This window comes from Myxine glutinosa, chromosome 5, assembly GCF_964187855.1.
Source record: "Myxine glutinosa chromosome 5, kmMyxGlut1.1, whole genome shotgun sequence".
In the NCBI taxonomy this organism is placed as follows: domain Eukaryota; kingdom Metazoa; phylum Chordata; class Myxini; order Myxiniformes; family Myxinidae; genus Myxine; species Myxine glutinosa.
The window spans coordinates 179,358,245-179,382,518 of NC_136265.1; the positions used below are offsets into that span (position 1 = coordinate 179,358,245).

Consider the following 24,274-nt stretch of genomic DNA (forward strand, 5'->3'; position numbering starts at 1 on the left):
TCTGCTAGCATTAGTTGGTGGACGCTAAAGATTCCACGGTGTTCTTTGTGAAGAGTATGGACCAAAATGATAAACTCCTGCTCTCACCTCCAGGGCACCTTGCATAAGCAGCACAACTGCACTCCCAGCAATGATGCAACCAACATGCACATGCTGCACAAAAATGAATCGATGCGTTAATACAGTAAAACGTTTCAGAAACTTTATACTTAATGGTATTATTTAATTAACCTTTTAACGTACAATTTCACAGATCAATGGACAATCGTACAATTAGTGTGTGGAGGTCGAAATATCCACTCTCACATCCAAAAGGTGATATGTATCATACAAACTCACCTGAAAAAAAGAAAAAAGACAATTAAAACAAGAGAAAATATTTTAATTTTTATAAAGCGATTCAAAAGGTTTAAACAAGCTTGTAGATCAACCACAGGCAGGACAAGGAAATTAAGACACAACAGTGTATTTTAACATGAACTACGAGGACATTCATCTTCTTCTTCTTCATCCTATTTTGTACGCAGCACAAGGCATCATTGGCCGAAGGTGCAGGTGTACCGCTGATGCAATGCCCTCTGTCGGTAAGAGCAGGGATTTGCAATTTGTTTATGGTGCCGGTGATAACTCGCCGGCTTCGCGAAGGATGTTGCGGTATTCTTAACAATTAACATCAACAAGGTAATAACATAAGACAGGTAGATGCGAGCCCAGTTTAACGTCCATCCGAGGGACAGCACACACCTTGATGAATCAAACCGCCCGTGAAACACCAGGAAGACCGTTTGTAGCTGATGCGGGATTCAAACCCCGGCGAGACAGCTTTGAGGTGAGTGTGCATAACTGTACAGCATCCGGCCAGCCGACAAGGACATTAGCAAAGTTCAAGTTGTTGCTAATTCCAAAACAATATCCACTTGTACACGTGTGACCAGGTATGTAGTTTTGGGTGCACTGCCACATACAGGTAATGGATAAAAAATAAATGGAAACACCAACAGGTTGCCATTTAGTTGGGTTCACGATTGTCGAGCATGCGCTTCCGCCCACTGTTGCCATTCCAGGATGATGTCTTTCCTTCTTTTTCCCAGGCTGACATCACCTTTCAGATAGATCCTCGTGATACATTTGGAATCCTCACAGACTTCGACACTAGAGCGTCTGCCAAACATGTCCTAATACTTACACCTCATCCAAAGTCAATAAGGTCTCATCTTGCAGCAAGGCTAGCTCTTTATACCAGGGTGGCTCTTTGTACCAGGGTGGCTCTTTGTACCAGGGTGGCTCTTTGTACCAGGGTGGCTCTTTGTACCAGGGTGGCTCTTTATACCAGGGTGGCTCTTGATACCAGGCTGGCTCTTGGTACCAGGCTGGCTCTTGGTACCAGGCTGGCTCTTGATACCAGGCTGGCTCTTTGTACCAGGCTGGCTCTTTGTACCAGGCTGGCTCTTTGTACCAGGCTGGCTCTTTGTACCAGGCTGGCTCTTGATACCAGGCTGGCTCTTTATACCAGGCTGGCTCTTTATACCAGGCTGGCTCTTTATACCAGGCTGGCTCTTGATACCAGGCTGGCTCTTGATACCAGGCTGGCTATTGATACCAGGCTGGCTCTTGGTACAAGGCTGGCTCTTGGTACAAGGCTGGCTCTTTATACCAGGCTGGCTCTTGGTACAACGCTGGCTCTTGGTACAACGCTGGCTCTTGGTACAACGCTGGCTCTTTGTACCAGGCTGGCTCTTTATACCAGGCTGGCTCTTTATACCAGGCTCTTTATGAAATATGTAAGTGTTTTACATAGTGTCTTTATGAAATACTAGGGCATGCCCGTACTATATATATATATCTAAAATTATATCCCCCCCCTCTATTTACATGAAATGGTTTGGTCCAAAGCGAACGGCTTGCGAGTACGGTGACAATCCCCCCCCTCTATTTACATGAAATGGTTTGGTCCAAAGCGAACGGCTTGCGGAGTTTGGTAAAGAAATCGCCATAGCGTGCACAAACGCGCAGGAAAGCGAAAGAATCGCAAAGTAGTTTTAATTAGTTTTAAAACATAGTTTAACGCCAACATAGTTTGCCAACGTGAAATAAATGAATACGCTCTCAAATGTGCCGTCCGAGGCAGAGTCTGTTCGGCACGTTCGGCACACGTGATAGCTCGCTGCTCTCTGATTGGTTGAATCGTTTTTTGGACATAGCTCGGTAACTACTTGTCCGATTAATATGAAACCTTGAAAAGGCACATCCTCGGGTCCCCAGCAATATACCTGGCAAGTTTCAAGTATATCGGACCCGTGGTTGTCGAGAAACAGCGGTCACAGACATACATACATACATACATACATACATACACACAGAGATTACTGGAATTATAGATAGATGTAAGTGTACACCAGGCTGGCTCTTGATACCAGGCTGGCTCTTGGTACAAGGCTGGCTCTTGATACCAGGCTGGCTCTTGGTACCAGGCTGGCTCTTGGTACCAGGCTGGCTCTTTGTACCAGGCTGGCTCTTGATACAAGGCTGGTGTGGCGGACACAAAAGCCCACTGGCGTGGTGACATCATTCCGCGCACCAAGTGGGCGGTGGCCACGCCCGAGGGGTAGGCGTGGCCTCATGATATACACCGGGCGCGCAGCCCGGAGCACGCCAGTGTTACAGTGAGCTCCGGAAATAAAGACGCTTATAAGTTACCGCTTGTCCGCTTCCTCCTTGCTCGCAAGCAGCGCGCGTAACGCCGCGCTTTACTGGTGACCCCCTTGACGTTGGATCTGCCGGAGCGATCCTTCCACACGCGACGCCATTGCCATGGCCAACTTCATCAAACTTCCCGAATTTTGGGAGGCTCAGGCCAAAGTCTGGTTCGTCCAGGCCGAAGCCCAATTTCAGCTTCGGCGCCTCACCGGCGATGACACTCGCTATTGCCACGTCGTCGCCTCCCTCGGGCCCGGCACAGCCGCTCGAGTTGTGTCCGTCCTTCGCCACCCACCGGACGGCCACAAGTACGAGGCACTCAAGCGGCTACTCCTAGCCACGTTCGGCCTCACGGACGACGCACGGGCCGACCGCCTCCTGGATCTCCCCGAGCTCGGTGACACGCGCCCGTCGGTCCGAATGGACCATATGCTGTCACTGTTGGGCGACGAAGCCCCCGGTTCTATATTCCGGGCGCTTTTCCGTCGCCAACTTCCAGCGCAGGTTCGCCTCGCGTTGGCCGGGACCGGGCTAACGGAACCCCGAGCATTGGCAGCCGAGGCGGACAAGTACTTCGCCGCTTCGGACACGCGGGCGAGAGTCGGCGTGGCCGTCACGGCCCTCGTGGCTGATGCTGCTGATGCTGCTGCTGATGCTGCTGCTGCTGATCCACAGCATCAGCTTCTACAGCATACGCAGCATGCTGATACGCACCTCGTGACCGCCGCCACGCCCCGCCCACCGCCGCGGCGAAAACCGCCACCGCGGGGAAACCCGCCAACTCCACCGGCCTGGCGGAGCCAGCCGCGCTCCTCCAGCTCCACCACCTGGTGCTGGTTCCACGCCAAGTTCGGCCACGAAGCTCGGCAGTGTCATCCGCCATGCTCCTTCAACAGGTCGGGAAACGCCTGGGCCGGCGCTCAATAGTGGCGATGAGCGCCGGCCGTTCGAGCAGCCTGCTGTTCATAACGGACACCTTCTCCGGGCGCCGTTACCTGTGCGACACGGGAGCGCAGGTGAGTGTCGTTCCCACCGGCACGTCAGACAAGCACGCCGCGGGTGGCGGCCCCGCGCTGCTTGCCGCGAACGGGACGCCCATCCGTACGTACGGAAAACGCTGCCTCTCTCTGCGGTTCGGAGGGCAGGTTTTCCGATGGACGTTCGTCACCGCCGACGTGCCCATGGCACTGCTTGGCGCGGACTTCCTGTGCGCTAATGGGCTCCTGGTCGACGTCAAGCGCAGACGTCTTGTCCAGGCTGAGACGTTCAGCTCGCTCGCTTGTGCGTTGCCCAGCTCAACGAGCGGCTTGCCAAGCGGCTTGCCGAACGGTTCGGTTCCGGCCACGTTGGTCTGTACGCTTCCGGCAGGACGCATTCACCCGCCTCCTCGCCGGCTTCCCGGCCCTCACGCGGCCCACCTTCTCGGCGGGGGCCGTCAAGCACGGGGTGGCCCATCACATCCCCACCGTCGGGCCACCGGTCTACGCCCGGGCACGCCGCCTCGAGCCGACGAAGCTGGCGGTGGCAAAAGCGGGGTTCGCTACCCTGGAGCGACTCGGCATCGTTCGGCGCTCAGAGAGCGCTTGGGCGTCGCCGCTGCACATCGTGCCGAAGCCCGGCGGGGGATGGCGACCGTGCGGGGACTATCGCCGTCTCAATGACGCCACGACTCCCGACCGCTACCCCGTCCCCCACATTCAGGACCTTTCCGCCCGTTTGGCGGGCATGTCCTTCTTCTCGAAGGTGGACCTCATACGCGGCTACCACCAGGTCCCCGTCAGGCCGGAGGACGTCCCGAAGACGGCGGTCATCACGCCATTCGGACTCTTCGAGTTCCTGCGCATGCCCTTCGGTCTGAAGAATGCGGCTCAGGCGTTCCAGCGACTGATGGACAGCGTCCTGCGTGACTTGGATTTTGTCTACGTCTACCTGGACGATATCCTCGTCGCCAGCGCGTCCCGCGAAGAGCACCTACGCCACCTCCGCACGCTCTTCGAACGCCTGGGCCAGCATGGCCTGATTGTGAACCCCGCAAAGTGCCGGTTCGGCGCCACCATAATCGATTTTCTGGGGCACCGTGTCACCAGGCACGGAGCCGTCCCCCTGCCAGCCAAGGTGGAGGCGGTGAAGGGGTTTCCGCACCCCCGCACGATCAGAGGGCTGCAGGAGTTCCTGGGCATGGTGAACTTTTACCATCGGTTCCTGCCCCGTATCGCCCAGCTCCTGCGCCCCCTGCACGAAGCTCTCCGAGGTAAGCCGGGCAAAGGCGACGTTACCTGGACCGAGCAGATGGACACGGCGTTCACGGGCGCGAAGCTCGCCTTGGCTAACGCCACCATGCTCGCGCACCTGGCGCCCGATGCACCGATCGCCCTCACCACCGATGCCTCGGACTACGCGGTGGGCGCGGTGCACGAGCAATGGGTGCGTGGAGCTCGGCAACCGCTGGCGTTCTTTAGCCGGCAGCTTCGCCCGCCCGAACGCCGTTACAGTACCTTCGACCGCGAGTTGCTCGGGCTTCACTTGGCGGTCAGGCACTTCCGCCATCTGCTCGATGGCCGTGCGTTCACTGCCTTCGTCGACCACAAGCCGCTGATCTTCGCGATGGGCAAGGTCACCGAGCCGTGGTCGGCCCGGCAGCAGCGTCACCTCTCGGCCGTGTCCGAGTACACGACGGACATCCAGCACGTCGCGGGGAAGGACAACCCGGTGGCGGATTGCCTTTCCCGGGCCGTCGCCCACGCAGTCCACCTCGGCATCGACTATGCCCGGATGGCAGCGGACCAGGCCGCTGACCCCGACGTCCAGGCCTTGCGGACCGCCGTCACGGGCCTCCGCGTCACCTAGGTGGCATTCGACGGCGCAGGCGCGTCCCTCTTGTGTGACGTCTCCCTCGGGCGTCCTCGCCCCATCGTGCCCGCGGGCTGGCAGCGCCAGGTGTTTGACGCCATCCACGGCCTGTCCCACCCGGGCGCGAGGGCCTCCCAAAGGCTGATCGCCGACAAGTTCGTCTGGCATGGCCCCCGGAAGGCCGTCCGCGGCTGGGCCAGGACGTGCCTCGCGTGCCAGCGCGCCAAGGTGCACCGGCACACCCAGGCCCCGTTGGCCCCGTTCACGGTGCCGGAACGCCGGTTTGACCACGTCCACGTGGACCTGGTGGGACCTCTGCCCCCCTCGCGGGATTTCACCTACGTCCTCACCATGGTGGACCGCACCACCCGGTGGCCAGAGGCCGTGCCCTTGGCGTCGACAACGGCGGCCGATGTCGCGCAGGCTTTCATCGCCACCTGGGTCGCCCGGTTCGGCGCCCCCTCAGACATCTCGTCCGACCGCGGCCCCCAGTTCTCCTCGGAGCTCTGGGGGGCGGTCGCGCAGGGGCTCGGGGTCCGGCTGCACCGAACCACGGCCTACCACCCCCAGGCTAACGGCCTGTGTGAGCGATTTCACCGCTCATTGAAGGCCGCGCTCCGGGCCACCCTCCGCGATGGCGGCTGGGTCGACAGGCTCCCCTGGGTCCTGCTGGGCCTCCGGACGGCGCCCAAGGAGGACCTGCGCGCATCCGCGGCGGAGTTGGTCTTCGGGCAACCGCTGCGGGTGCCGGGCGAGTTCCTCCCCGACTCCACGGCACCATGGTCCGCGGCACAGCAGCGCTCCGCTCTGCAAGAGACCGCCCAGAGGTTCGCCCCGGTGCCAACGGCATGCCACGGGCACCCACCGACGCACGTCGCCCCGGAGCTTCGCACGGCGGAGTACGTCTTCGTCCGCCACGATGCCCACCGGACACCACTGCGGCCCCCGTACGACGGGCCTTTCCGCGTGCTGGAGACCGGGGCGAAGCACTTCACCCTGGACATCGGCGGTACTCCTGACCGCGTTTCGGTAGACCGCCTCAAGCCGGCCCACCTCGACGTGGACCATCCACCGCCAGTGGCCCGACCCCCACGTCGGGGCCGCCCCCCTGCGGGCGGACCCCCGTCACCGCCCAGCCCCGCCGCCACGCCGCCCCCCGGTCCTGCACCCATCCCAGGGGCAGCCAGGGGCATCCCACCTGGCATCCCTGCACCCCGGACGCCGCCGATCGCCAGGGGGCGCTTCGGCCGGGTCATTCGTCTGCCCCGCAAACTGGCCCTCCAGGTGCGCGCGAATTCTGGGGGGGCGCGTGTGGCGGACACAAAAGCCCACTGGCGTGGTGACATCATTCCGCGCACCAAGTGGGCGGTGGCCACGCCCGAGGGGTAGGCGTGGCCTCATGATATACACCGGGCGCGCAGCCCGGAGCACGCCAGTGTTACAGTGAGCTCCTGAAATAAAGACGCTTATAAGTTACCGCTTGTCCGCTTCCTCCTTGCTCGCAAGCAGCGCGCGTAACGCCGCGCTTTACTGGATCTTTGTACCAGGCTGGCTCTTGATACCAGGCTGGCTCTTGATACCAGGCTGGCTCTTGATACCAGGCTGGCTCTTTATACCGGAGACAAGCCGCTGCGATATACACATCGAGAGGACAGCCGGGAAAACACTTACATATTTCATGTGCACATCACATACCACACGTAGGTGATGTGCACATGAAATATGTAAGTGTTTTCATTTCCATACATGGAGTGTTTCCATACATGTTGCACACGCCGTGTACATTGGCGTTTCCTTTTTTGTTTGTCCACTACCTGTATGTTGTACGGCCCGTGTACACTGGCGTTACCATTTTTTTGTTTGTCCACTACCTGTATGTTGCACAGCCCGTGCATCAAGGCTTTCCCATTTTTTTGTCCACGCCCTGTATGTTGTACGGCCCGTGTACACTGGCGTTACCATTGTTTTTTTTGTCCACTACCTGTATGTTGCACAGCCCGTGCATCAAGGCTTTTCCATTTTAATGTCCACTCCCTGTATGTTGTACGACCCGTGTACACTGGCGTTGCCATTTTTTTTGTCCACTTCCTGTATCCAGGCTGTTCCAATTTTTTTTGTCCACTACCTCTATGTTGTACGGCCCGTGTACACTGGCGTTACCATTGTTTTTTTTGTCCACTACCTGTATGTTGTACGACCCGTGTCCGCTGGCATTTCCATTATTATTTTTTTTTTTCCACCATCCGTATCCAGTTGCACATTGTAATCATTTTGTCGCCAACAGAGCCCCGATTCGTAAGACAATGGACAAATCGACACCGTGCTCGGGACTTGAACCCGGTCTGCAGCATCATGACCTAAGACAAAGTGCTCATATGGGAGCACCAAACAGGCAAGAGCACGACATTAGCAGATCATATTAGTACAAAAAAGGTGTATTTTGTACATTCATAACAATGCATATTTTATTCTTGCAAACATTACATGTGTACTACAACATGATAACATTCCATTTGGCATGTTCTGATACTGCAAACATTACATGTGTACTACAACATGATAACATTCCATTTGGCATGTTCTGATACTGCAAACATTACATGTGTACTACAACATGATAACATTCCATTTGGCATGTTCTGATACTGCAAACATTACATGTGTACTACAACATGATAACATTCCATTTGGCATGTTCTGATACTGCAAACATTACATGTGTACTACAACATGATAACATTCCATTTGGCATGTTCTGATACTGCAAACATTACATGTGTACAACAACATGATAACATTCCATTTGGCATGTTTTGATACTGCAAACATGACAAACTCAACAACAACCTCTTCCTTTACCTTCAACAACCTGTTTCAGTTTCCTTCCAGTAGAGGTTTGTAAAGGTCTTTGTGTCCATGCGATCAATGTACAATATTCCAGACAGGTGATCCATCTCGTGCTGAACAACACGTGCTGCCCAATTATGCGCAACCCAACTCACAGGTCGTCCATTCACATCCACACCTATAAAAAGAGGAAATGGGAAATTTAAAAAATGAAGCACAGAGCTGGGCCTCGTATCATCGTGGACAGCAACGCCCAGAAGGCAGACTACTCATGGAACCTCCTTTGCAAGGCTCGGTCGGAATGGCTCAAAGAAACATTTCTACAACCACCTCCTTTAACCACTGCATCAGCAGGTAGGAACGACGTTTCCATTGTGGGTCCTTTATACACGTTTTAAAACATTACAAAACAAGAAAGAGCAATCAGAGACTGCAGACCCTCGCCCGGACGTGTTTGTGAGGTGTATTTTGTACATTCTTTAATTATTTTGTACAACCCCACTCTCATCAGACACGCGTGACACATGACGTATTTTATAAAACTAGATTCGGTATTGTATTTAAAAATTTTTTTAATGAGGCTGTCCTCGGGGTCTTTTGCATCACCGGAGTCTTTTGGGTCATCAGGGTCCTATGGCTCTTTTGGGTCCTCTGGGTCTTTTTGGCATTTTGGGTCATTGGGGTGTTTTGAGTCCTCGGTCTTTTGGATCTTCGTGGTATTTAAGGATCTTCAGGGTATGTTGGGCTATTATGGGTCTTAAAGGCACTTCAAAAGTCCAATGGGTCTCAGCAGTCCAAAGCGTCGAAAGGTACATTCTGATAGTACATAATTAAAAGACTATGTAATTAATAGACAGGATGCCACTGACTTCAATCGGTACATAATTAACATATATTGAAAACTCGCATGGCTGGAGAACAGTTTCTTCTTCCTCAAACAATAACAACTTCTGGCTGCCAGAACGCAAGACCAATCGTATTGTAATTTTAAACACATGTTCTGCTTTACGACTGCTACATTACTTTGAAGTTTCACATCGATCAATAAAGCATTTCAAGAGATAGTATTTTAAAAAGATTTTCGTTCAATCCAATATGGCCACCAAACCATGTGACTTATGCATTTTTCAAGGACAGCATGGTATGTGCAAGGCATGGGGAACATATGTTTGAAGCTTCCATTTGATCTGTTCAGCCATTCTGGAGGAGTGGCTTTTTAAAGTTTTATTCTTCAAAAAATCATAGCTGGCAAACCATGTGACCTATGACTTCTTGGTCATGGAACTTTTTGTTCGTCATGGGTATGCGATCATGCATGTAATGTTTTGCCTCGATCTGTTTAGCCGTTTTGGAGAAAAACTTTTGGTCGTTTTTAAGGCTTTTGTTATTAAAACAAATATGGTGGCCGAACCATGTGACTGGTCATTTTTTTTTCTCTAAATTTATCCTTAGATGACGCTCAATAAATATCAGTGCAAATTTTTTCGGGTTTTCCAATATGGTGCCCGTAGCACGTGACCGATGACGTCATAGTTATCCTCAACATTATACAGGAGGAGGCGCACCAATGGTGAAAATTTCCTGTCAATCGGACTAACAGTTGCAGAGAAAAGCTTACTTCTGTGCGGACAGACACAAACTGATGAAACAATGCAGAGCACGATACTTGCAAAATACAACCCCCCCCCCCCCCTCAAAAAAAAAGGTTGCCATTGATCCATCAAATTGTCCATTTCATAAAGATTAAAATTGACAATCTTGAGCAAAACTCGCATCAATAGGATGAAAAGTGACGATTTTTTCAGATGAAAATGGATGATTTTAGAAGTTTGACCTTGAGTTGGCCTTTGACCTTAAAAAATAGTTTTCCAATTTAGTGATGCAATGTGCAAATGCTGTTCAATTTCCAAGTCAATCATATGAAAATTGATGATTTTTCAGAAGAAAATTCATTTTGGAAGTTTGACCATGAGTTGACCTTTGACATTTTGACTTCAAATAGTTGGTTTCCCAATTCAATGAGGCACTATGCAAATGCTGTTTAATTTTAAAGTCAATCGGATGAAAAATGGCGACTAGAAATTCGACCTCCAGATGACCTTTCACCTTTGACCTCAATCAATAGGCTTCTCAATTGTGACGACATCTACAACTTGTTGGTTTCATGACTATCGGTTTAGAATTGTGGCCTGTAAACCGGTGACAAACAAACAGACAGAATAACAAGCGTTACGCCTAGGTCCCCCGTCGGGGAAGTGATGCGAGTTGACAAAGTGGAACACGCAGAAAACATGCTATGATATGATATTTCGCTCACAAGGGTCAGACAAACATGGAGGCGGCCATCTTGGATTTTGACATGGCGACCCAATTTTCAATAGCGTTCTTCCTTATGCCTAGATACACCCACACACCAGAAGGTACTTCGCTTATTTTTCAAGATATTAATCTCACAATGTTCAGACATACATGGCGGTGGCCATCTTGGATTTTGACGTGGCGACCCAATTTTCAATAGCCTTCTTCCTCATGCCTAGATACACCCACACACCAGATTAGAAGTTGGTACTTCGCTAATTTTTCAAGATATGCAGGTTACAAGGTTCAGACATACATGGCATCAGACATACATGGCGGCGGCCATCTGGGATTTTGACGTGGCGACCCAATTTTAAACAGAGTTCTTGCTTGTGCCTAGATACACCCACACACCAGATTAGAAGTTGGTACTTCGCTTATTTTTCAAGATATTTCGCTCACAAGGTTCAGACATATATATATGGTGGTGGCCATCTTGGATTTTGACGTGGCGACCCAAGTTTCAATAGCGTTCTTCCTTATGCCGAGATACACCCACACCAAATTAGAAGTTGGTACTTTGCTTATTGTTCAAGACATTCATCTCAAATGTTTCAGACATACATGGCGGCGGCCATCTTGGAATTTGACGTGGCGACCCAATTTTCAATAGCGTTCGTCCTTATGCCGAGATACACACACACACCAAATTAGAAGTTGGTACTTCGCTTATTTTTCAAGATATTCATCTCAAGGTTCAGACATACATGGCGGTGGCCATCTTGGATTTTGACGTGGCGACCCAATTTTCAATAGCGTTCTTCCTTATGCCTAGATACACCCACACACCAGATTAGAAGTTGGTACTTCGCTTATTTTTAAAGATATGCAGGTTACAAGGTTCAGACATACATGGCGGCGGCCATCTTGGATTTTGACGTGGGTTGCACCCACACACCAAATTCGAATGCGGTCCTTCGCTTACGCACGCACGCCACACGCACGCCCGCATGGACGGACGGACACACGGACACACGGACGGAGGGAAAAGCCATAGTCCCCCTTTCGTCCGCTGAGCGACGGGGGACAACAAACGCAATCGTCCAATACACTTGAAAAATATTGGATTTTGCAAGTAACAAACAAAGGGTATCTCATTTCCTTTCACAAAGCCCGAAAGAAGTGTGTGTCTACCCTCAGGAGAGCCAGGAAGCACTATCTCTCCACTCTCAAGTCTGAACTCTCAAACCTGTCTCCCTCCTCCAAATCCTGGTGGTGTCTGGTCAAATCTGTTTCTGGTGTTTGTTCCCCCTCCATCCCCTCCCTTACCTCAAACAGTTACACAGTTGACACCACACGTGACAAAGCCGAATGCCTCAACTCTGTGTTTGCCTCAAAATCTTGTGTCCCAAACCCATCTCTCTCTGTTCCCACCTTACCCAGTCGTACCCAGCTGCTCCTGGACTCTGTGTCCTTCTCTCCTGACAAGGTGGAGAAGTTTCTGTCAATCCTCGACTGATTCTGCAACTGGACCAGACGGCATCAGCCCACGCGTCCTAAAATCCTGCTCTGCCGCTCTTTCACACCCTCTCTCTGTTCTCTTCACCCTCTCTTTTGCTCAAGGTCATCTTCCATCAGTTTGGAAATCAGCAAACATTACCGCTTTACACATAAAAGGTGCAAAACAGATCCTTGCAACTACAGACCAATTAGCCTGCTCCAAATTATCAGCAACGTCATGGAATCGATCATTCCTTCGGATATCAAATCCGTCCTCTTCTCCAATGGCATGGTCTCTGATCATCAATTTGGATTCAGACCAGGTCATTCTACTCTGGACATGCTGCTTCTGCTATCTCAACAATGGATGGAGGTCCTCGATGTCAAACAGGAAATTAGAGCCGTCTCCCTTGACATATCATGTGCCTTCAATACGGTCTGGCACCCAGCTCTGCTCACCAAACTCTACTCCTATGGTATCCATGGAAAATCTCCACGCATGGCTTGCGGACTTCCTCTCTGGCTGTAGGCAACGTGTGGCCCTGAATGGACTTCTCTCATCTCCCCTTCCTCTTCGGGCTGGTGTTCCCCAAGGCAGTGTTCTGGGCCCTGTGCTATTTCTGGTCTTCATCAATGATCTCTCCGACTCTTGAAAATCCTCTCTATCTCTTTGCTGATGACTCCACTCTCTGCTGCTCCATTCCTCATCCCTTAGATCGGCAGCCTGCAGCCTCCTCACTCTCTGCAGACCTGGACAAAATCACACTGTCAAACAAGTGGAACATGTCTTTCAATCCTGACAAATCTCACACTCACTTTGTCTCTCTGAAAAGACCGACTGAACAACCCTCCCATCTACTTTCTCAACAATTCTCTCCAAGAAGTTCTGTCGCTCAAGCTTTTGGGTCTTACTATCTGCCATGATCTTTCCTGGGAAAAACACATTTCCAAGCTGGCCTTCAAAGCCAGTTGCCGACTGGGCATCCTCCGTCGTGTGAAGTCCTTCCTTGTTTTACGTGCTCCTCCCCGAACCCCGGTCACGGTGTACTTCCGAGCCCCGAGAGGAGTCACGGCAGAAAGATGTGTTATTCTGTATGTCAAAGATCAATGGTGAAACCACACCAATTGTTACCAACAAACAAGTATTGTATTAAGGTTTCCTTACATATGTTACCTTACATATGTTACATATGTTACATATGTTACCTTACATATGTCAGTTATTCTTGTGTGACCTTAATACAATACTTGTTTAACCACCTTTAGAAAAATGGCCTCTAAAGGTGGTTAAACAAGTATTGTATTAAGGTCACACAAGAATAACAGTACAATAACAATATTAATCAATTGTACAACCAATATATCATTCCTATGATGGTACCATCAGTTTCATACAATATAACTCACTGTGCTCCAAGTGAGTGAAAATAACATTCCCAATGTCTCTGTCCCAGCTTCAAACCAAAGTCGATCTACGCTCCAGTGATCATCAGAACGATGTTGTATCGAGACCAGAATCCCGCTTGGTTGACAGTCACACTGCCAAACATAGGCAAAAGTGTCCTCAAGAGGCGGCGGGAAATCACACCTTCGGGTATGGACGTTCAACGGCTCCCAATCGGCGAACCGCAAATTCACACTCAAAATCCACGTTACACACACACACACACAACAGGTTAACGGCTGGATGCGTTGAAATGGTTGAAGCGAGGGGAAAAACCTGGAGCGATGAAATCAGGCGCGAGGCAAAATGGCCAACGGTCCGTTCTCGAGACGTAACAGCACTCCAATGATTCTCTTCGGAATCAACCGCAAAACCTGTCACGCAGGTTTACCTGTCACAGCGATAACAACTCTGTCGCAGGAATCCCTTTCCCAGGAAACCCCAAAGTTCGCTAGTGACCCCTGTTCGCCAACGTTTGCTCCAGACCTCCAAGCAGCTCGGCTCCTTCTCCGACCTCACTCGCTCCGCCTCCTTTTCCTCTTCTTCTTTCTCTTCTTCTTCGTCCGGTTCCCGATCCGGTTTCCGGTTTCTTTTAAAACACTAACCTTTTTTACCTTTTGAAAACAGTTATCTCTATTTCACCTAAACGATAACAATAATAGTACATGCAACCAAAAATGTTTACAGTGGATGAGAACCACAACAACGGAAGTGACGAATCCGTAACACTTGGCACACCGAAGCTCCTCACCACATACAAGGCTTTCATCCGCAGCTCAATGGAGTACTGCTCTCCCCTCTGGGCTGGTGTTCCTGCCTCACACCTAGCTCGTCTTCACGCTGTTAAAACCAAAGCTTTCAGAATCATTGGAATCTCCCGCAATGAAGCTAACTCCAAGGGCCTTTCACTCACTCACCACAGGCAGGTTGGTGGTCTTTCTGTCTTCTACAGACTCCTGTCCGGCCTACCGCCCCCAGCTTTGTCTGCCAAATATTCCTGCAGGTCGCACAAGATCTACCAGCAACCCTCTTCTGGTGAAATTTCCAAAATATCGACTCTGCTCACCTTCACTCTTTCATTCCTCTTTTCTCCCACCTCTGGAACAATCTCCCTCACTCTCTTCAATCCCACTCCTCCCTCCAAGTTTTTAAAACAGCAGTTCACCACCATCTGTTATCTTCCCCCATCCAAAACCTTGATCTTTTCTTCCCCTGTTAATTCACCCCAGATCCACTTTTTTGAAATTCCGACTTCTTTCCTGGAAGTCCTAGAAGTGTCCAAGTGTTTTTTTACTTGTCCCACCCCCCCCCCCCTCCCTTCCCATGCCTCCTGCCCCCAAGCCCTCTCCCTCCCACAGATCTCCCGATGTCCCTGCTCTCTACTGTTGTACTTGTGTGGTTCCCTCTCTCCCCATCTTGTCTCCCGCTCCCTTCATTATGTTTTTTGTGCGAGTTTATTTTTATGTGATTAATGTTAGCTCTTTCACGAGGCTCGATCTTGTATACAAAAAAAAAAAAAAAAGGAACTCAAATGCAAATACCCTCTCCTCAACAAAACAACAACAAAACATGGTGGTATATTTAGAGGGGTGGTACCCGATATTATCGAAACATTTAATCTTCTGCAAGTGTGCAAGTAAAGTGTATAAAGGCAAGAAAGATATTAATCTGAACCGATCATCAAAAACAACCAACGATTCACTGTATCAGTAATGACGACAATATTTGCAATCAGTAATGACGTCATCATTGGTCAAGATTGAAAGTGGAGGCAAACAAGCATAACGACTGCAAGATATTGTTTGTCGAGTTTTCTTGTTTGATTTGGAAATAAACGTGAAGGTATGAGACGCATTTTGTGCCGAAACAACGTCCCTTCGAAGCAGCACACCTTTGTTCCCTTTTCAATGAATAATCAATGATCTCGAGTGGGTCTTTGTGCAGCTTCCTCGAGTTCAGGCCGAATGTCACAGACCCACCTGATATGAGGACGGAGCGATGGCGAGGCACACACGCCGAAAAACCTCGAACACTGGCACACCCCTCAGGTAGCACCGACACCTCGGGGTCGAGCACCTGGAGCGTTGGGTTTACGAACACCTTCAATGGAAATGCGGAAACGCCCCATTCTTCACGGAGTTGTGGAGCAAACTCATCAACACCATCTGGAGTCAATTCCATCACGAGCACCTAAAGCGAGGAGGAAGCAAGGTCGTGTCATCACTTAGGTCTTTGTACAAATTAGTTTGGTCTTCACAAAGTTCAGCTTTTACAGTTTTAAAATTCATCCAAAGTTAACCACAAACGGGTGACCAGGTCACGGGTATGGGCCGTAGACCCACCTTTTGCATTAAAATGTAACTTCGTGTTTCGTTACCATTTGTGAAAGACCCCCATGGTAAATACAGACTCGACTACCGCACGATTACCCCAGAATCCAATCCATGTGGATTGGTTCCCTAAATAAGGAGAAGGGGGAAATGGGTGCTGGTGATTCCACAAAGGCTTCGAAAGTTTTTAAAGTAAAAAGTAAACTTAACCTGCAGATACTGCAGGAAGCAGTTGGTCGATTACAACCAGGGCAGCGGTTGCATTTGTACTTTAATATCTCCCTTCCCATCCACCATTCAGAAACCATGGTTAGTGTATAATGGTTGTCTAGACGGGATGTGACGGATGTCGAGACTGGATGTGACGGATGTCCGGACGGGATGCGACGGATGTCCGGACGGGATGCGACGGATGTCCGGACGGGATGCGACGGATGTCCGGACGGGATGCGACGGATGTCGAGGCAGGATGTGACGGATGTCGAGGCAGGATGCGACGGATGTCGAGGCAGGATGCGATGGATGTCGAGGCAGGATGTGACGGATGTCGAGGCAGGATGTGACGGATGTCGAGGCAGGATGTGACGGATGTCGAGGCAGGATGCGACGGATGTCGAGGCGGGACGTGACGGATGTCGAGACGGGACGTGACGGATGTCGAGACTGGATGTGACGGATGTCGAGACGGGATGCGACGGATGTCCGGACGGGATGCGACGGATGTCCGGACGGGATGCGACGGATGTCCGGACGGGATGCGACGGATGTCCGGACGGGATGCGACGGATGTCGAGGCAGGATGTGACGGATGTCGAGGCAGGATGCGACGGATGTCGAGGCAGGATGTGACGGATGTCGAGGCAGGATGCGACGGATGTCGAGGCAGGATGCGACGGATGTCGAGGCAGGACGTGACGGATGTCGAGGCAGGATGTGACGGATGTCTAGACAGGATATGATGGATGTCTAGCAGGCCGCAGGTGCAGGTGCACACCAATGTGGGTCAGGAGCATTGCACCAACTGCAATGTGACATCACTTACCACCTTCACACACCAGACTATGTGCACAACATCACAAACCAGACTATGTACACACTGACATCACAAACCAGACAATGTACAAACTAACATCACAAACCAGATGCTGTACACATTAACATCACAAACCAGACTATGTGCACACTAACATCACAAACCAGACTATGTGCACACTAACATCACAAACCAGACTATGTACACACTGACATCACAAACCAGACGATGTACAAACTAACATCACAAACCAGATGCTGTACACATTAACATCACAAACCAGACTATGTACACACTAACATCACAAACCAGACTATGTACACACTAACATCACAAACCAGACTATGTACACACAAACATCACAAACCAAACATATATCGTTTAAAAATTACCAAACAAAAACAAGTTAACGTACATTGAACGATACCAGTCTCAGTGATAGACACCATCCACCACACACCACCCAAGCGAACCAGCATCTCTCATTTCGATCTCTGATCATTTACACTTATCAATCTTTTCACAATCTTTGCCTAAAATGACCTTCACCTTCTCTCGGTCGGAAACCCACCCCAGTTTACCTGTTTTTGTTCCCCCACCTGAGGGGCCGCGAGTCCCACAAGGTCGTGCCTTCGCATCGTGCGTACCATCGTGCGTACCAGGAACTCAAGCGGGGCGGAAGGCGTTTCGTCGGGAGTTAGTGCCACGGTCCGAGCCCTGAGCGCTGGGTGTCCGACCTGTCTAACTTCAGCCTCTCCGCGGACAGCGACCGCCCTTTGCCTCAACCATCGGCGGACACTGGATGCCTCGGAGGGACCTTGTGTGCAGGAGCGAACGTTCGGAGCGTCCCTCAAGCGGACAGACTTCGTAGCGAACCGCAGCATCCATCGCGACAAACACGGCGCCTTTTCACAGCACATTGGGCTTGCTGGCACGGCACGGCACGGCACGTCACGGCACGTCACGGCACGTCACGTCACGTCACGTCACGTCACGTCACGTCACGTCACGTCACCAAGGACAAGGCCCCACGACATGTTAAAAAAAACACTAAAATCTCGCATAATATAGAAAACCAGATGACATCTAAAGATCACGCAGTTCGGAGAAGACCGCGATTTCATGTCGCCAGAATCGTCACATTTTCACGTGATTCCACAAGCCACATCTCCATTCCGAGAGTGCATGGGGAGCAAGCAATACGCTGACTAATGGGCCCGGTTGAAGCCAACCATCCGCCATCTTACCTTGCCCAAGACCGCCATATGAATCATTGCGTAAGATAACGAGCAGCGACGGTTAATCACGGAAATGAGGTTATCCTTTTAACGCTCAAACAACGAAATAAACATTTTCAGAATGATGTATCATATTGATACCCCGCACGCGTAGCGCAAAGCGGGGTTGAACGGTCTGTCTATGATCGAGGAACTACGAAATTTCAATTGAATTTTACATTTTGAACATTGTAGAACACGAACTTCCACGTTGCGTGAACTTTGGCTGTGAATTTGGTAAATTGTTGCGGAATCTCGTCCCGAGTGCGCATGCGCACATTGGAGGAAGGAATTTGATCTCAAACACTCAAACAAAATTGAAAATCATACCGGTTATTGAAAAGGCAATTCCAAATTCACCTTTCCATATACCGTACGTGTCTATTGTTCAAACACATGGTGCTGTACCTCCACATTATGGAAAGAGATGTGACCCCCTTCTAAGGTGTATATTTATTACATGTGCAATGTACACAGGGTAGTGAAGAGTGGGGAGGGAAGAAATTGGAAATGCCAACATTGAGTAACGGAACAGAAGGGAAGCAAGATTTTAGGAATGGAGGTGGAGAGTAAATTGAGGAAAAGAGAATGTAGGAGAAGGAAAGGAGGTGAGTGGAGTTTGGGAGAGGGAAGGAAGATTGGGAGGATGTAGGAGTATGGGGATATAATAGAACAGGAGCAGTGAAAGGAGAGAGGGTAGAAAAAAATTCTGCCATGTTGGCATACAATGTTGGTATACAAAATAAATAGACGACTCCAAAAGCGTAGGACAACAGTGCAGCATATTGTCTGAGTGGAGACAGAAGGGATGGGAATATTGGACGGGATATTAAGAGAACTAGGGAAGGGACTTGCATGAGATGTATTGCTGAAGGGGATCGGAGGGTTCCCCATACAAACTTCCTTCAAATAAATTACTGGATGATGATGTCATTGGCATCCAGATTGGGAAAAATAAAGTTAAACAAGTCAGAGTAAAACTTTTTTAAAACATCTGGGGATGGAATCCCCAAAAAACAACCAAGCAAGGTAGGAATGAGACAACAATAAAACACAAAAATCCTTTTCTGGATTTCCATCTTGACATCTTTTGACGTTTTTCTCTCTCAATCCCACAACAAATAAAACACACAATCACACCAAACCACACGACAAATCTGCAAATACCTCGAACACCAACCCACACTACAAATCTGCAAATACCTCGAACACCAACCCTCATTACAAGTCTGTAAATACCTCGAACATCAACCCTCATTACAAGTCTGTAAATACCTCGAACATCAACCCTCATTACAAATCTGCAAATACCTCGAACACCAACCCTCATTACAAATCTGCAAATACCTCGAACACCAACCCTCATTACAAGTCTGTAAATACCTCGAACATCAACCCTCATTACAAATCTGCAAATACCTCGAACATCAACCCTCATTACAAATCTGCAAATACCTCGAACATCAACCCTCATTACAAATCTGCAAATACCTCGAACACCAACCCACACTACAAATCTGCAAATACCTCGAACACCAACCCTCATTACAAGTCTGTAAATACCTCGAACATCAATCCTCATTACAAATCTGTAAATACTTCGAACATCAACCCACACTACAAATCTGTAAATACCTCGAACACCAACCCTCATTACAAATCTGCAAATACCTCGAACACCAACCCTCATTACAAGTCTGTAAATACCTCGAACATCAACCCTCATTACAAATCTGCAAATACCTCGAACATCAACCCTCATTACAAATCTGCAAATACCTCGAACATCAACCCTCATTACAAATCTGCAAATACCTCGAACACCAACCCTCATTACAAGTCTGTAAATACCTCGAACATCAACCCTCATTACAAATCTGCAAATACCTCGAACATCAACCCACACTACAAATCTGCAAATACCTCGAACACCAACCCTCATTACAAGTCTGTAAATACCTCGAACACCAACCCTCATTACAAATCTGCAAATACCTCGAACACCAACCCTCATTACAAGTCTGTAAATACCTCGAACACCAACCCACACTACAAATCTGCAAATACCTCGAACACCAACCCTCATTACAAGTCTGTAAATACCTCGAACACCAACCCTCATTACAAATCTGCAAATACCTCGAACATCAACCCACACTACAAATCTGCAAATACCTCGAACACCAACCCACACTACAAATCTGCAAATACCTCGAACACCAACCCTCATTACAAGTCTGTAAATACCTCGAACACCAACCCTCATTACAAATCTGCAAATACCTCGAACATCAACCCTCATTACAAATCTGCAAATACCTCGAACACCAACCCTCATTACAAATCTGTAAATACCTCGAACACCAACCCTCATTACAAGTCTGTAAATACCTCGAACACCAACCCTCATTACAAATCTGCAAATACCTCGAACATCAATCCTCATTACAAGTCTGTAAATACCTCGAACACCAACCCTCATTACAAATCTGCAAATACCTCGAACACCAACCCACACTACAAATCTGCAAATACCTCGAACACCAACCCACACTACAAATCTGCAAATACCTCGAACACCAACCCACACTACAAATCTGTAAATACCTCGAACATCAACCCTCATTACAAATCTGTAAATACTTCGAACACCAACCCTCATTACAAATCTGCAAATACCTCGAACACCAACCCTCATTACAAATCTGCAAATACCTCGAACACCAACCCTCATTACAAATCTGCAAATACCTCGAACACCAACCCTCATTACAAATCTGTAAATACCTCGAACACCAACCCTCACTACAAATCTGTAAATACCTCGAACACCAACCCTCATTACAAATCTGCAAATACCTCGAACACCAACCCTCATTACAAGTCTGTAAATACCTCGAACACCAACCCTCACTACAAATCTGTAAATACCTCGAACATCAACCCTCATTACAAGTCTGTAAATACCTCGAACACCAACCCACACTACAAATCTGCAAATACCTCGAACACCAACCCTCATTACAAATCTGCAAATACCTCGAACACCAACCCTCATTACAAATCTGCAAATACCTCGAACACCAACCCTCATTACAAGTCTGTAAATACCTCGAACACCAACCCTCACTACAAATCTGTAAATACCTCGAACATCAACCCTCATTACAAGTCTGTAAATACCTCGAACACCAACCCACACTACAAATCTGCAAATACCTCGAACACCAACCCTCATTACAAGTCTGTAAATACCTCGAACACCAACCCACACTACAAATCTGCAAATACCTCGAACACCAACCCACACTACAAATCTGCAAATACCTCGAATACCAACCCTCATTACAAATCTGCAAATACCTCGAACACCAACCCTCATTACAAATCTGCAAATACCTCGAACACCAACCCACACTACAAGTCTGTAAATACCTCGAACACCAACCCTCATTACAAATCTGCAAATACCTCGAACACCAACCCACACTACAAATCTGCAAATACCTCGAACACCAACCCTCATTACAAATCTGCAAATACCTCGAACACCAACCCTCATTACAAATCTGCAAATACCTCGAACACCAACCCTCATTACAAATCTGCAAATACCTCGAACACCAACCCTCATTACAAATCTGCAAATACCTCGAACACCAACCCTCATTACAAATCTGCAAATACCTCGAACACCAACCCACACTACAAGTCTGTAAATACCTCGAACACCAACCCTCATTACAAATCTGCAAATACCTCGAACACCAACCCTCATTACAAATCTGCAAATACCTCGAACACCAACCCTCGTTACAAATCTGTAAATACCTCGAACACCAACCCACACTACAAATCTGTAAATACCTCGAACACCAACCCTCATTACAAGTCTGTAAATACCTCGAACATCAACCCTCATTACAAATCTGCAAATACCTCGAACACCAACCCACACTACAAATCTGCAAATACCTCGAACACCAACCCTCACTACAAATCTGCAAATACCTCGAACACCAACCCACACTACAAATCTGCAAATACCTCGAACACCAACCCTCATTACAAGTCTGTAAATACCTCGAACATCAACCCTCATTACAAATCTGCAAATACCTCGAACACCAACCCACATTACAAATCTGCAAATACCTCGAACACCAACCCACACTACAAATCTGCAAATACCTCGAACACCAACCCACACTACAAATCTGCAAATACCTCGAACACCAACCCACACTACAAATCTGCAAATACCTCGAACACCAACCCACACTACAAATCTGCAAATACCTCGAACACCAACCCTCATTACAAATCTGCAAATACCTCGAACACCAACCCACACTACAAGTCTGTAAATACCTCGAACACCAACCCACACTACAAATCTGCAAATACCTCGAACACCAACCCTCATTACAAGTCTGTAAATACCTCGAACATCAACCCTCATTACAAATCTGCAAATACCTCGAACACCAACCCTCATTACAAATCTGCAAATACCTCGAACACCAACCCTCACTACAAATCTGCAAATACCTCGAACACCAACCCTCATTACAAATCTGCAAATACCTCGAACACCAACCCACACTACAAGTCTGTAAATACCTCGAACACCAACCCTCATTACAAATCTGCAAATACCTCGAACACCAACCCACACTACAAGTCTGTAAATACCTCGAACATCAACCCTCATTACAAATCTGCAAATACCTCGAACACCAACCCTCATTACAAATCTGCAAATACCTCGAACACCAACCCACACTACAAATCTGCAAATACCTCGAACACCAACCCTCACTACAAATCTGCAAATACCTCGAACACCAACCCACACTACAAATCTGCAAATACCTCGAACACCAACCCTCATTACAAGTCTGTAAATACCTCGAACATCAACCCTTATTACAAATCTGCAAATACCTCGAACACCAACCCTCATTACAAATCTGCAAATACCTCGAACACCAACCCACACTACAAATCTGCAAATACCTCGAACACCAACCCACATTACAAATCTGCAAATACCTCGAACACCAACCCACACTACAAATCTGCAAATACCTCGAACACCAACCCACACTACAAATCTGCAAATACCTCGAACACCAACCCACACTACAAATCTGCAAATACCTCGAACACCAACCCACACTACAAGTCTGTAAATACCTCGAACACCAACCCTCATTACAAGTCTGTAAATACCTCGAACATCAACCCTCATTACAAATCTGCAAATACCTCGAACACCAACCCTCATTACAAATCTGCAAATACCTCGAACACCAACCCACACTACAAGTCTGTAAATACCTCGAACACCAACCCTCATTACAAGTCTGTAAATACCTCGAACATCAACCCTCATTACAAATCTGCAAATACCTCGAACACCAACCCTCATTACAAATCTGCAAATACCTCGAACACCAACCCTCATTACAAATCTGTAAATACCTCGAACATCAACCCTCATTACAAATCTGCAAATACCTCGAACACCAACCCTCATTACAAATCTGCAAATACCTCGAACACCAACCCTCATTACAAATCTGCAAATACCTCGAACATCAACCCTCATTACAAATCTGCAAATACCTCGAACACCAACCCTCACTACAAATCTGTAAATACCTCGAACACCAACCCTCATTACAAATCTGTAAATACCTCGAACATAGAGACATTCATACAATTGTTGTTATTGCCACCTTTAATAAAAATTCCAAAAGATGTGATGGGTGGCAATCCATAAAAGCATTGTGGTGCTCCAGTGTGGTGTCATTCCTTCTGACATTTGGTTGTTGTTTGGGGATCCTATCCCTCCAGGGTGGCTACAATGCCCTGTCACCCTTGTGCCATTGCCTTTGTGTGAAGATCAGTGTTAAATCGTTCCTTTTTTCAGATTGAGTGAACGTAACCCTGGGTGATAAAAACAATTACACCATTTAATAACGGATTGTTG

At 48.7% G+C, this 24,274-nt stretch overlaps 1 protein-coding gene across 11 annotated transcripts; it reads right to left on the reverse strand.

Annotated features, from left to right (window-relative positions):
- Window positions 1-193: 193 nt before the first annotated feature.
- Window positions 194-18,010, reverse strand: PDF (peptide deformylase, mitochondrial). Of its 11 annotated transcripts, none has more exons than XM_078779174.1 (5): window positions 17,975-18,002; window positions 17,581-17,927; window positions 15,616-15,826; window positions 8,407-8,572; window positions 194-339 (listed from the first exon to the last, which is right to left on the reverse strand). In XM_078779174.1, the coding sequence occupies exons 2-4, from the start codon at window positions 17,917-17,919 to the stop codon at window positions 8,409-8,411; spliced, it is 714 nt and encodes a 237-aa protein (XP_078635300.1). In that variant the 5' UTR covers window positions 17,920-17,927; window positions 17,975-18,002; the 3' UTR covers window positions 194-339; window positions 8,407-8,408. The 11 variants fall into 11 exon arrangements, 7 of the variants coding, with proteins under 7 accessions (XP_078635300.1, XP_067971519.1, XP_078635298.1 ...); XM_078779172.1 differs by lacking the exon at window positions 194-339 and adding an exon at window positions 7,297-7,904 and having other exon boundaries at window positions 17,970-18,010; XM_078779173.1 differs by lacking the exon at window positions 194-339 and adding an exon at window positions 7,297-7,904 and having other exon boundaries at window positions 17,975-18,005.
- Window positions 18,011-24,274: the final 6,264 nt, after the last annotated feature.